This window comes from Lactuca serriola, chromosome 3 (genome assembly GCF_051521515.1).
Source record: "Lactuca serriola cultivar US96UC23 chromosome 3, Lser_US96UC23_V15, whole genome shotgun sequence".
Classification (NCBI taxonomy): Eukaryota; Viridiplantae; Streptophyta; class Magnoliopsida; order Asterales; family Asteraceae; genus Lactuca; species Lactuca serriola.
In genome coordinates, this window is record NC_136410.1 from 40,440,492 (window position 1) to 40,455,973 (window position 15,482).

Below are 15,482 nucleotides of genomic sequence, written 5' to 3' on the forward strand. Positions count from 1 at the left end.
ACAACTCTGATTAGGACAAACATATATTTCAAAATTATTGATGATAAGAAGGGACGATGGTGATCAGATCCATGTTTCAATCACAAAGAGAAAGAAAAGTTGTTAATGGGGGTGTTTCGGAAGTTCAAATCCAACAAAAAAAGATGTTCATCATCTACTATTTTAACACTATTGATAATAATAATAATAATAATAATAATAATAATAATAATAATAATAAACCATGTGGACGTTGACATGTCTATCTCATTTGTTGATTAGGAAAAATTGATCGGGTGAGCTCTTCAAATAGATGGTAATGGTGACTTTATGCCCTTAAAGTATAAAAAAAACATTATTCACCTTTTAAAACAAATATGACAAGTTTGATAGGTTAATATCTTATTTTTTTCAAGATTATATTATATGAGTTTTTCAAGTAGAATAAATTATCATTAACAATGAATTGAAACGAGAAGGGATTAGTGTTTACTTTCGGCTCGACTATAATTCATTTGGTGTGACTAGAATTTTGGTAATTTTGTATAGTTAAATATCAAATAATAGTGGGGTATAATTTTGGAAGAACACATTACAATTTACACAAATATATAACGCTCCCCCTTACCTCCCCGTGAGGTTGTGACCACCGTTTTCCCCCTCCAACCAACCGTCTCACTGCAAAGCTGCAACGTTGCCGACTTTTTCATTTTCTTAAGATTTTGACTCCATATTTACCTTTTATGCTTTCATCACTAAATAAATTTAAATTGGGAGCATTTTATGTCTGGGCTAATCGCTAAAATGTCACAAAAACGAAAAATATCTTTTGAAAACGTAATCAAATGGTGATAATTAAGACAACCCTAATTTAGGTCTATTTGTACAATTTTAATAGTTATAAACCAATTAAAATTTAAGTGCACTTTTAACAATTATAAAATTGGATGAAAATTTTAAAATATTGTTGGATTACCTTTTTTTGGTCATCTCTTTAATATAAGTTTAGACATATATTATGAAAGTTAATGCATGAATTTTAAATTATCTTAGTAAAAAGAAGACAAGTATCGTGGGTTGCATCATTGCCATAACCCTAAAAGGGAAGTAGGCTAGGGTTAGGGTAAGGAGAATACTAATTACAAACCCAAACCCATACTTACACCTTAATTAAATAACATATCATGTATTAAGTATTAACTTAAGCTTTATCCATAGAATAAATTTCCACATGTACCTTTTTGTGACTTTTTTAAGGTTTTTGGCGAAAAATTGTTAGGTAGGTGACGGTTAGAAAATATAGTTTTTAATTGTACATAAGTATTTTGACAAAAATAAATATAAGTTTTTAAAGATGTAAATAACATTATTAAAGCTAAAAAATAAATAAATAGATACATGATTTTTGTAAGACAACCTAGTAAGTTTTGGGAGAAATGACATAAAAGTCCTTAAGTTTTCATAAAAATGTCGGTTTATCCTTGGACGTGTTTTATATTTAGTAAAACCCGAAGTTTTGTTTAATTAGTTCATTTTTACCCTTGTAGCCGGTTTCCAGATAACCTACCGGTTACCTAGGTTACTTAATGCCAGTAAAGCCCTTGAATTTTCAAAAATGTTCGGATTTACCCTTAAGTTTTTAAAAAATGTTCGAATTTACCTTTACCTTGATTGTTATTTTGATTATTACTATTATTATTATTATTATTATTATTATTATTATTATTATTATTATTATTGTTGTTGTTGTTGTTGTTGTTGTTGTTGTTGTTGTTGTTACATTTTTAATTGTATAAAAATATTTTATACATATATTTTTAAATGTATAAAAATATTTCATACGTTTTTAATACATTTTTATACATATTATTATTATTATTATTATTATTATTATTATTATTTAATACCTTTTTAAAAGTATAAAAATATTTTTACTAATATAAATATATTTTTAAATATATATATACTTGTATATAATATTTATATATACATTTGAAAGCCCATGTATTCCTATAGAAATGTATTTATATATTAAAAATGTATTTATTTATATTTATTAGGTATAAGTATAAATATATTTATATACATATAAATATAAAAATATGTATTTATATGGTTTATATTATATAAAAGATATAAGTATTTGTATTTGTACATATTACCAAGTATAAATATGTATTTATTATCAAACATCATACTAAATAGATAAGCAAAATAAATATTCATTAATTAAAAACATAAGGTAACAATTATAAAACCCTCGTAATTAGAAAATCTCAATAAAAACACTCGATTATAGATAAGATTTAGTATAGAATTTAAAAAAAACCTCTAATATTTAACTATATTAGGTTAATAGTGAGTAGATAACAATAAATAATCAACAAATAACACTCGTAAATGGAAAATATACATAATATAATTCAAAAAACCTCGACAAAAACACTTGATCACTGTAAAAATTAAGTATTATCAACTAAAAATCATTCATTAACTGTTTTTATCTCAAAATTGATAACGAAATGTCAAATACGAGTGTAAACTTCATTTATGATTGTTGTAAGTTCACAAAAAAGATCACGAAATGCATCAATTGATCTGAAGCATTTGTTTTTGCAAAATCAGTCATTGACGATATTTTTTACTTTATCAAGCTTTTTCTGTTCGATTCAACAATTATAGATGAAGATTTATGGTTTTCAAATGTATATAAATACTAAATACAAGTACATATATTTTTAAAAATATATTTATATTAGGAAAAATATTTTTATACATTTAAAAATGTATTAAAATTTATAAAATATTTTTATACATTTAAAAATGTATGTATAAAATATTTTTATACAATTAAAAATGTATTAATAATAACAACAATAATAATAATAATAATAATAATAACAACAACAACAACAATCAATGTAAGGGTAAATCTGAATATTTTTGAAAAACTTAAGGGTAAATCTAAACATTTTTGAAAATTCAAGGGCTTTAATTGCATTAAGTAACTAGTAGGCTACCTAGAAACCGGTTACAAGGATAAAAATGAACAAATTAAACAAAACTTTGGGCTTTACTGGACATAAAACACGTCCAAGGGTAAAACCGCCATTTTTGTGAAAACTTAAGGGCTTTTATGTCATTTTCCCTAATTTTTGTTATGATAGTTGTGATTTTATTAACACGCCATGCATGAAATAGCTTTTAAATTATATAACTTTTATTTTGAAATTTACATTAGTATTTCAATTGATTTATTTTAGTTTAAGTTCTTTTAGAAGCAAAATAAATATGAAAAGCTATTTGTCAAAAACGTCCTTAGTTTCATAAAATATTTAAATATACAATATATTAAAGCATTCAAAGTTTGATCTAACTTTAATTTAAACTAGGTGGGGAACCCCGCGTTGCGGGGGTCGGATGCGACAGGTCTTTCAGCAAAATTGAAATATGAACAAAATAACTTTACATTTTAAGAATTACTTTTAAAAAAAATAAATTCCTATTTTTTACATATTCATTTTCACTATAGGATGTAAAAAGTTTGTTTTTTTACATATATTTGTTTTAAAAACCAAAAATTGCACCTTAAGACGAATTTGAACACAAAATGACCGGGAAACCGGAACTATTCCCAACATGTATCCGCACAAAGTATGGGTACGGACATAAAATGACCTAAAGACGGATTTGAACACAAACACATAAACAAAGGACCATTCTTGCCAAAAGTCACATAAGTTTACTATTCTTAAAAAGTGTCCTCCTTTAATATATATATATATATATATATATATATATATATATATATATATATATATATATATATATATATATATATATATATATATATATATATATATATAAAAGAATTAAATTGAGCATGGTTACATAAAAATCACACCTAACCAATCATGATTAATTTGTTAAATTATAGTTAGACCCTATTTTGATTTTTGGCATGAAATCATCCAGGACCAAGGCTAAATTAAGGACCGAACCTAATATATACCATATTAGGTCTGTTTTAAAAAAAATTATCCGAAAAATAAAGCTCAAAAAGATTATTTGTCGATCTAGCTAGTCCTTTTATAATACTCGATCCAAAAATTTCGAACTTTTTGTATATTCCTTTACCTTTAATTCAAAAACACAAGTCATGTGTAACATAAATGCATTAGATCGGGGATTAACGGACCCGATTGTCTTCTCTTTCTTATTCACGATCAACCAATCTTAATGAAATCCAATATTGACAAAAACTTGTTGATACATAATTAAGACTTCTTTAAATTTATCGTTTGTTTGTTTTTGTTCGATGGTGATAGGGTCTAAACCAAAAAGATCTCTTTACAACACAAAAAAGTAAGAATGATTCGATGTTTTATAACATCATTTGATATAATTGTTAAAATATTTCTATAATGCAAGTATATATATGTATGAGGAAACGGGACCGTTATACAATTGCGAGTAATAATATGTTAGACAGTTAGAGTGGGAGCAGTGTGTAAAACTTTTAGCAAACAAAACATAACATATCGACAAGATAAGAGAATGTTAAATTACCTTTTTGCCCATAACACAATATTAAAGGTAAACATTATCAAAGGGTTTTGCGCGTGTAAATTGCATGGATTTGTAGCGTAAGCATGCAGCTCCCCGCGTGCCAACCCAAATGTTAAGGCAATATTTACGCCCTCCAACACACCAAAAAAAAAAACAATTAAAAATAGAATATTCCTTAAATACTTTTTTTTCCTCTTTACCAAACATTTATTAAAATTAGTAACTTGTTTCATGGTTTACAAAATGCATCATCGTATTAGGCTACAAATCTTGATATTCGTTCTTAGCAAATATATAATTTATCCGTGTAAAGTTTACGCAAAACGCATCATAGTATTAAACAAATCTTAATATTCTTTAGACTGGTTATAGTGATATGCATGGTCTTTCAAACAGTTCGAGTGGTAATTAACAACTTTGATTATATCAACTTTGTATCCTACCAAAATTCTCACGGGGTTTAGAGGGGGGGGCAAAATGGGCAGCTGTACAGGGCCTAATTTTTTTTATTATATATTTTTATTTAAAAATACAAAATTATAATAAAGATAAGGGCCCTTTTTTTCTTATGCCTTTAAGAATATTCCATTTTTCAGGACCCATGAAAATTCCTATGATTAATTAAGATAGATTGCGAATATGTATGAATATTAAGACGTATTGTCTAAAAGTTCTGTGTACAAAAAAGCTATAAGTATAACTTTATCTATACAAATGACGGTTTTGATAGTTAAGATAAATTGTCTTTAACTATCTATATATTGTAATTAATGTCATATAAACTGATCGCATTGAGCAGATTCTATAAAATTTCGATCATTTAAGATTATTTTTTTTTATATAATAAGTTATGTGTTTATGAATTTGTGTTTATTAAAAGAGTGGAATATCTAGAAAAGAAGAGAGTAACAGAAAGAACATATAGGGAGAAGTGAAAGAGAAGCACTTAAAGCAACCAGGCAACTTTGAGACCCAGAATCAAGTGTAATTCTCTTGTCTGTCTTCACTCCCTCAAAGTAAAGAATATATATCACTATTCACTACCCACATTTCACATTGATTATATATATATATATATATATATATATATATATATATATATATATATATATATATATATATATATATATATATATATATATAGTAGTAGTTTTTACTGAAAGTTATTGTCAAAATACATGATATACAAATAAATAATTGGTAAAAAAGGTAAAGTTGCAGTCTTTGTATCGAAGACTGGAAACACGTCTCTTACCCCACCACACCACCCAACCTCAACTTTCTCTCTCTACTTGATTTAATTTCTCAAAAATTGCATGTCTTGGTCACAACTCAAAACCCAATATTTATTTCCAAACCTCACATGCTTAAACTCTAAAAAAACTCAAAACCCCCCATTTTTTGTGCTCAAATCATCAATACCTGAGCTATTTAATTACTTGTCGCCTTGAAGTTGTTGTTGTCAGAGCATAGAAATCAAGGTATAGAATTAGAATAGAAACTTTTGGAGAGAGAGTGTGTGTGTGTATCACATCACAAGTGGGATTTTGTTTATGTTTTTTAGAAACATCATTTGAAGCTTTGAAATTGGCGTTATAGAGTGAATTGGGAAGCTCTTTAGAATGGCTAATGCTCATTGGGACAAACACAGAAGAAGCTTGTTTTTGTTTTGATTATAGGAAGGAGACAAGAAGAAGGCAAATGTAGAAGAAAAGAAAAGCAGAAAAAACAAATACAAAGAAACAGATTTGTTTGAATAAACGCAAGTACATACGACGATGGATTTCAGTTATAACTTTCAGATTCTTCCAATCATTTCCTCCTTTGTTTTCTTCCTCCTGCTGTGTTCCAGTGTTTTCTCAGCCATGTCAGCGGCGCAATTTGAAGATTTCCGGCGAATGAATCAAACTTTCCGCCCAGGGGAAGAGTCAAAGAAAATGAGATTGATCAGAACCCATCTAATGAAAATCAACAAACCTTCTGTCAAATCAATTGAGGTAACTCTTTAGATGATTGCCATAAACACCCATGCTTAATTAGTTCATCGTCAAAAATCATACAATCACTTCACATTTTCTCCCCCTGTTTTTGCGTGTTCTTCAAATTTCTTCTGATTTTCTTCCATTTCGATGCAGAGTCCAGATGGAGATGTAATGGATTGCGTTTTGGTTCATCATCAGCCAGCTTTTGATCATCCTGTGCTGAAAGGAACAAAGCCATTTGTGGGTTTCACATCTTCGTCTTGAAAATTACAAAATTCATTATTTTTCTCCTTTTTACTTAATTTATCTTGGTAATTTTTGTAAAATTAGGACCCACCGGAGAGACCAGATGGGTATAATCATGCAGGAACGGAGTCGGAAAACTATCAGCTATGGAGTTTATCCGGCGAATCCTGCCCGGAGGGAACAATTCCGATCAGAAGAACAACAGAAAGAGATATTTTACGTGCAAATTCCATTCAAAGATTCGGTAGAAAAATTCCAAAACCAGTCCGAAGAGATTCTTCTAATGGTGGCCATGAGGTAATTAAAATCTTCCGAAGCCAATTAAAAGTGGATGCTTTTATGCTTTGCGTCCATTGATGCATATATATATTATGAATGGATATAGAAATTCTGGTCGCTAAAAAGTAAAAAATTCGTTGCTAAAAATGTACAGCATGCAGTTGGATATGTAAGTGGAGAAGAGTACTATGGAGCAAAAGCAAGTATAAACGTATGGGATCCAAAGGTGACGGATCGATTTGAGTTCAGTCTGTCGCAAATGTGGGTTATTTCTGGTTCTTTTGGTGATGATCTTAACACCATTGAAGCAGGTTGGCAGGTATTTCTTTTATTCATAAATCAAATATTACAATTTTGTACAAGTATAATACTTTTTAAATTCGTATGATTTTTTGTCAGTTTTTTTACTGTATATCTAAATTGACTTCTGAAAACAATTATATCACATGATAATTTAAAATATTAGCCATATATAAAGAGCAAATTACCTTGAGAACTTATGAAAACACGGTTTCCTTCCTTTTTAAGTAATAACAAAGCCAAAAAGTCAGTAAATCACATGGAGTTTATAAGTTAATTGGAACATCTTTAGGCGGTAATTTAATTTCTCAATTAAAAGTTAGGATTGTTTGATATGATTCTATTTAGACTGTTTGATACCGTATTTAAGAAATGTGATAAAGTTATTTAATTACATCAAATACAAACTTTTTGGTTTTATTAATTACACCAAACACATTTTTTTTACAAAAAATTTGCAAATGACGTAGCACTCTGTTTTCGAACCATCTAATAAAAGTGGTTAAAATTCTTTTGTTAATAGGTTAGCCCAGAGCTATATGGAGACAACTATCCTAGATTCTTCACTTATTGGACAGTAAGTTATTTAATTTTTTTAGCTAGGTTGTGATAAAATGTATGTATTTATTTCATTTGGTATATATTTAATATTTAATATTTAATATTTAATATTAATTAATTGTAGACGGATGCATATCAAGCTACAGGATGTTATAATCTGCTATGTTCGGGTTTTGTTCAAACAAATAACAAGATTGCAATTGGAGCTGCTATATCCCCAACATCGTCGTATAATGGTGGACAGTTTGATATTAGCTTATTGATATGGAAGGTAAATCTTTTAATTAGTTTGGAAAAACAATCTCTGAGAAATCAAAATAATAAAAAATAAAAAACTAATTTTTCTATTATGGGAAGTTAAATAAAATTAGAAGAAAAACAGTTATCGTATGAAACGTATATGTATGAAAAAGAGGGTTTATGAAGTTGTTTAAACTTTAATTCTAGGATATACATTTTTTATAACATTATAGCAAACCTTTTTTTTTTTGCATAAAATAAATGTTAAACAAATATAAATGCAAAAAAGCAAAAGGTAAAAAGAAGGAAGAATCATTTGGTTTCTTTAAGGGTGAGAGTGTCATCATATATTTTCAAAGTAGTCTTGCATTGTACACCATGGAGAAATTATTTCCTAAGCTTTTTCTAAAATATATTAATATTTGTGCATCACTTAAAAGGCAAGACTACTTGAACGCTATTTTGGTAAAAAAAAAAAAAAAAATTACCAATTCTTATTTGAAGTTACTATAAAATATAAACGTTTTCCATCTTACAATTATCCTTACTCGATATTGATTTTGATATCCTTGTTTTCTTTGTTATTTATAGACATTTTTGTATATCTAGTTAATGGTCAAACTCTTTTAAGTATTTAAAAAAAATACATCATATTTGAAACGCTTTTGCATATTAGGAAAAAAAAACAACTTTAATTCAAATCAATTTTTTGTTTAAAAAAAATTGTTTTGAATTCACTTTTCTTTTTTCTCCTACTCCCTTTAATTTTGATTTTTCACGTTTATCACATTTTGATTAATTCGCCTAAGTTATTAATTGTTTAAAATAAATATAATTATTTTTAATAAAATACAATATTAAAGAAATCTCTTCCAGACGGTTTAAACGATATCAATATCGAAAATTGAAAAATACAAGCATCATAGTATAAGACATGCTATGTTTCATCTTAATTTTGTTTCTTTGAAAAACCATGTATTGAATATTAATCAATTTTTTTTCTTTTTCTCGACCTTATTTCAAACATTGTAGTTTAATAATGTTCAAGTTAATATTCATTTTTGAAACTTTGAAATTATCTTAGAAACCCTCAATTGAGGAGTATATTTTATAAAGCAGTATAAAAAGAAGAAAAATATAAATATTAATTGTAACGTTGGGTTTTCAAATGGTTATCGTATAGTTAGAGTAGAAGAAATGTGCAACAATATGATTTTTTTTATTTTTTTTCAAAATAAAGATTAACGGAAAATTAACAATGGAGTCGAACAAACCGTTTAAAACGTTTGTCATTGGAGATGAAGCTAATATTTAATTATCTATATGATTTTGGCTGACGACTCTCTCAAACAAACTAAAAAATGTTTGGTATATACATGTAATTAAACAAATATTCGTTATGTGGTTTTTGTAGGATCCGAAGCATGGAAATTGGTGGCTTGAATTCGGATCTGGGGTCTTAGTTGGGTATTGGCCGGCCGATCTTTTCACTCACCTGCGAGATCACGCAAGTATGGTTCAATTCGGGGGTGAAGTTGTGAATAGTCAAGCCTCGGGTTCTCATACCTCAACAGAAATGGGAAGTGGACATTTCTCGGGTGAAGGGTTTGGGAAAGCTTCATATTTTAGGAACATGCAAGTTGTCGATTGGGATAATAGTTTAATCCCATTGTCTAATTTGAAAGTATTGGCTGATAATCCGAACTGTTACGATATTAGAGGTGGGATCAATAATGTTTGGGGTAATTATATTTATTATGGTGGACCAGGTAAAAACCCGAGATGTCCCTAAATGGGCTCCAGTTTTTATTAAGTACAAATACACGGATCAAATTTTTATAGCAAGCTTCATTGTTTTACTTCGATTTGGTGATCAGCTCTCTTATCATGTGGGTTATTCTTTTAATCTTTGAGGTTTTTATAGATTGAACAAATCTTGTAAATTAGCAATTTTGAGTTTAAATGATCAACATGTTATGGCTTGTGATGTTATTTTCCACTTGTTTATGCATTTCCTTCTTATAACTTATAGTAAGGTACACAATAGCCCTTCTCATTTGGCCATCACGCAGGCCCAAAAGTCTGACCTAATCAAAGTTTGGTCAACCCAAGCTTGGGAAAGGCCCGACTCGTTTCAATTTTTTTTCTTTGTTTAAGTGTCATTGTAGTTAATTTGCTCATATAACATCATACTTCCATCTATAATGCATAGATATATGAAATAGAAAAAAAAATGATCTTGCACATAGGTCATTGTATTATATATTATAATGTACCAAAATGATCTTTTGAGCTCACTATAACAAATAACAAGAGTATATTAATCTATATGTAACATATGATAATACCTAAAAATATTTTATAGGTTAAAATTAATGTATATATTGAGTATAAAGCGACCTCTAAACCTTTATATGTTCCATTTAATCTATATGTAACATATGATAATACCTAAAAAAAGCATCATAGTGACTAAACTTAGTGTATGTTCCATTTAAAGCGAACTCTAAACCTTCTTATATATTCATTTTTTATGGCGGCTCTTACACTTAATTTTTAAAAATAAATTGTAAAAAGTTTTAACCCAATCCAACCCAACCTAAATAGGCCATAAAAATATAAATAAAGAACAGTTAAGGCTCAAGCACATCCCTTTAAGTATCACCAAATAGGAATGGCAACGGGGCGGGTCTTGATTTCCTAAACCCGAACCCGATTTCTAAATGTGTCCCCGAACCCGACCCGATACCCAACAGGTTTCTTATCGGGGCGCCTCGTCGGGGCTGAAACTTTCCCCGAACCCGACCCTAAACCCGAAACCCGATAACTACCCAAAAACCCGAAATATGGCAGGAAAAAAAATAGAAAAACAAAATTTACAGAATGAGAAATTAAGAACTTAAGACGTTACATAGGCTTAAAATACCAAATAAATTCTTAAATCATTTAACCAAATAGAAATTACTAATAGTAATATTGTAACAACCAACCAACCAAAACACCAAAGTACAAAATATGAAAAACTAATTCATCACAATAATACAATAGCACTTAACATTAAAACAAACTTAAAATCAAACAAAATCATCCAAAATTATTGTCCCGCTTTCTTTAGTGTTTTCCTACAAAATATTAAACAAACTCAAAATCAAACCAAATCATTGAAACTATATAAAATTAATATTCATAGAAGTGTCGCTTTACCTTTTCCACGTCATAATCAAATTCAAAAGAACGACAATATGCCTCGGTCTCTTCAAAACAAATTGTTGTACATAAGAAAATATAAAATCAATTTAACAAAAATATTATTAATGTGAACGTATTGCCCTTTTTGAACCAACTACTTCATCAAAAAATGTATCATTAATATTTTTCCCGTCATCAAAAAATGTATATAAGACAATTGAAATCACATCACCAAACTAAATCTCTTACCCGGTCACCTTCTGCAGACATGGTCATAGAGCTTAGTGATGTCTGAATTTCTTGCCTACAACCAAATGATTGATATTCTTATGTTAGAGTCTAAGTCACAAGTTAGTTCTGCTGCAATTTGCAGAAAAACTCTTATATCACTAAAACCTTGCATAAAACCAATGATTACACACAAGAAAATAAGTAAGGAATTGCAAAAACATAACAAATTCATTACAAATAATGATTCTCAACAATAAATCTAACTATCATAACACACACTGGTTATTATATGGAACAATCTAGATGTAACATTGCTACCAAAACTGAACCAACAATGCTAGCAAATAAACAGTGCCCCCCATTAATTAAAGAAAAAACATCATCGATACAAAATAGCAGTACCTAATGCTCTCGAGAGCAACCTTCTGTAATCCTTGATCGCTATTTTGAACCCTCTCAACATACAGCTCTAATTGCTACTTCAACGCCAAATCCTCATCTAAAAACTTCAAAATAAATAATCATATTTTAATCTAAAAACGAATCTAAACACTTAGATAGAACTGGAGTCTAAAAACTAATCAGAATCTGGATTAAATCTTACATGGATTAGGATTTAGGAACTTATTCTTACCTGGATTTAGATTGTGTCGAACAGATGTGCTTCGAGTCTTCGACTTCGAGTCTGTGAATTGCAATTACCGATTCTCCAAATGGTGGTGAGGAAAAATAACGAGGCAACGAACAACTAGAGAGGTTGCGACTTACGAGGGGTAATAGACGAGTGAAACGAGGCAACTTGATTACTGGATTTGAGTCTTCTTCGATGAAACAGAACGAGCTTCAGGAATAGGCCTTCGATTCTTGTGATGTCGGCTGGATTGATTGACGATAGCGTTAAGTGGTAACGTGATTTTAGGGTTAGAGTATCTGAGGGGCTTTTATATATATATATATATATATATATATATATATATATATATATATATATATATATATATATTCGGGGCGGGGCGGGGCGGGCATAACCCACTCCGTGCCCCGAACCCGAAAAAAATACCCGATAACGACCCGATACCCGACCCGTAACCCGATAAGCTTGACCCGCCCCGCCCCGAAATCTTCGGGAATCGGGTTTTCCCGTCGGGTTCGAGTTTTTTTGCCATCCCTATCACCAAAGAGCAAGCCAAAAGCCATGTCCGATGGCCTATTAATCCCTCTTAGGACATGGGATCTATATGTACCTCTAACTTATAGAGTAAATTACATAAAATGTCCTTGTGGTTTTCAAAATATATCAAGTCTAGTCCATGAGATTTAATTTTGTAGTTTTTGCCCCCATTTAATTTCCTTGTTACACATTTCGTCCATTTTGTAACCACTTCTAGCCCCCACCCGCTAAGCCTCATCATGTGCTTTGCACATAAGGGTATATTAGTATTTTCCATGCCTCTTTCTTAAATTTGGTCGATGAACAAGGATGTGATTGTGGGTTTTTCTCTAATTCCTCATTCTCCTATCAAGTATCTCTCATGATAAAGGATATAATTTTATGCATGTAATTGATATGTTGGATACACACCTCCTAAACCATAAATAATCTCGATAGTAGATTTATTCATCCTCCCAAGTGGTAATATTAAAGCTTTTTTGAGTTTGTTTGGTAGAGTACTTTTAATTAATGTTTTCTTCATCTTATGAAACTAAATATGGGTTTTTTGGTTGGTATGATACTTGGATATGTTCAAGGGTAGTGTATTCTTGTATTGCTATGTTTTTTTAATGCCCTAGAAGCTTAAAATATTTTTCTTGTTGTAGAGAACCAAAAACTCAAGCATTTCATAAAGAATATCTGGGTGCTTGTTATTATGTTGGGTATGTCGATGGAGTTTACATAGTTGGTGTTGGTGTACTTTTATTTAGAATGCTAAAGAATAGTAGACATTAGTATGTTGTTCAAATGGAATGGGGTTGGATTATTAAGGAATAAGATATGTATATTATCTTTTATATATTTAGAATATTTCCCTATAATTACTCAGCCATCTACATCTGTATTTTCCCTGTAAACCTTCCTAGTTTATCCCATGTTCTTGTATTCTTTGGCTATTTAAGCCACTCCCTGTATGTGCATAAGATGTATCAATTCACGCCTATATCTCTGTTTATATGGTATCAGAGCTACCCTGCTCTCACGAGATTTGATCCTATTCCTATCTTCTCAAATAAAACCCTCAACCATCAATTAGGGTTCATCGATGGCCACCAAAAACACCATTCACATTACCGCTGCTACTCATCTAACCATCAAACTCACACCCAATAATTACCCATTATGGAGAAAACAAGTCGAATCCACTTTGATCAGTCTTCAACTTGATAACCACATCATCGGCCCCTCTGTTCAACCTTCAACAACAATCATTGACAAGGAAGGAAAAAAATAACAAATCTTGATTAGCTTCCATGGCATCGCAGAGATCAAATGATATTCAGTGCTATATTGGGGAGCTGTTCAGACTCGATACAACCTCTCATCTCGTCTGCAGCTACAGCTTGAGAAGCATGGACTCGGCTACACTCAAGCTTTGCCTCATCCTCAAGGTCCAGAATTATCTCCTTAAAGTCCAAACTTGCCAAGAACCCTAAAGGAACTCGATCCATCTCAGAATTCCTTCAAGAAATGCAGGCCATTGCTGATGATTTAGCACTTACACAAAGCCCTGTCTCTGAAGAGGACCTCATGGTCCACATTCTTTCACAACTTGGTGAAGAATATAGTACCATTGTTGCTGCTATCAAGGTACGAGACAACCCCCTGTCCTACCCCGAGCTCTTTGACAAACTCACAGATTATGAAAGAGCCCTCAAGGATATACCCTCAACCCTTGACTTAACTCCAGCCACTGCCAATTATACTTCCCGTCAACAGGGATCCAATAATCGCACAAACAACAACTCTTTCTCCAGGAACAACACCCGAACTTTTCCCTCTCACATATCAAAAGGAACACCCCAGTCTCAATGGTCAAATAATAACTCCTACGGCCATCGTACCAACAAAAACAATCACTTCTGTCAGTATTGTAACATTCCAGGGCACCTTACTAAGGACTGTCGAAAACTTGCTCGATTTCTAAGGGAGAACAATGTCATCACTGACCTTACAAAATCAACAACTCCAGTTGCTAATGTTACCACATCGGCCCCAGGATCTCTGTCCTGGATTTTTGATACTGGTGCATCCAATCATGTAACCTCTGACAAAAATACCCTTCACAGCGTATCAGAGTATTGAGGTCCAGATGAGATAATCCTTGGAGATGGTTCAGTTTTACCTATAACACACACTGGCAACACATACATCTCTACACCTCACAGAAAATTATTGTTATCTAATGTGTTACATGTTCCTAAATTACACAGAAATCTAGTATATGTCTCTGAATTATGTGATACTAACTTGGTTTCGTTGGAATTCTTTCCATCTCATTTCTTTGTGAAGGATCTATGCACGGGGGCACATCTAATGCGAGGAGAGAAAACTAATGGAGTTTACCAGACACGGTTACATCCCAAGCTCCACATCCATGCTACTCTCAAGAACTCACCACTCACACTCCATCACAAACTTGGTCATCCATCTCGTCAAGTCTTCAAGACTCTTATCTCTAAGCTAGGATTTAATACAAATATTGCTTCTGATGTTCATTGTCCTTCGTGCTCAATCAATGAAAGCCATAAATTACCTTTTGGTCCAAATTCTTTTGTTGCAACCAAACCACTACAACTCATTTATTCATATGTCCGGGGACCAGTTCAACAATCGATAGACAAATACACCTATTATTTCATTTTTGTTGATTACTTCACCAAGTATGTCTGGATGTATCCTATGAGTCATAA

At 30.8% G+C, this 15,482-nt stretch overlaps 1 protein-coding gene across 1 annotated transcript; it reads left to right on the top strand.

Annotated features, from left to right (window-relative positions):
* The first annotated feature begins 5,871 nt into the window (after positions 1 to 5,871).
* LOC145092003 (protein neprosin-like) lies at positions 5,872 to 10,019 on the top strand. Its single transcript, XM_079029872.1, has 7 exons — positions 5,872 to 6,545; positions 6,684 to 6,770; positions 6,861 to 7,073; positions 7,210 to 7,374; positions 7,879 to 7,932; positions 8,041 to 8,187; positions 9,571 to 10,019. The coding sequence occupies exons 1-7, from the start codon at positions 6,327 to 6,329 to the stop codon at positions 9,946 to 9,948; spliced, it is 1,263 nt and encodes a 420-aa protein (XP_078885998.1). The 5' UTR covers positions 5,872 to 6,326; the 3' UTR covers positions 9,949 to 10,019.
* The last annotated feature ends 5,463 nt before the right edge of the window (positions 10,020 to 15,482 follow it).

Coding starts and splice junctions, on each gene's coding strand:
- LOC145092003 (XM_079029872.1), top strand. CDS start 6,327: ATGGATTTCAGTTATAACTTTCAGATTCTTCCAATCATTTCCTCCTTT. Junction 6,546..6,683: donor CTTCTGTCAAATCAATTGAG/GTAACTCTTTAG, acceptor ATTTCGATGCAG/AGTCCAGATGGAGATGTAAT. Junction 7,074..7,209: donor CTTCTAATGGTGGCCATGAG/GTAATTAAAATC, acceptor AAAAATGTACAG/CATGCAGTTGGATATGTAAG.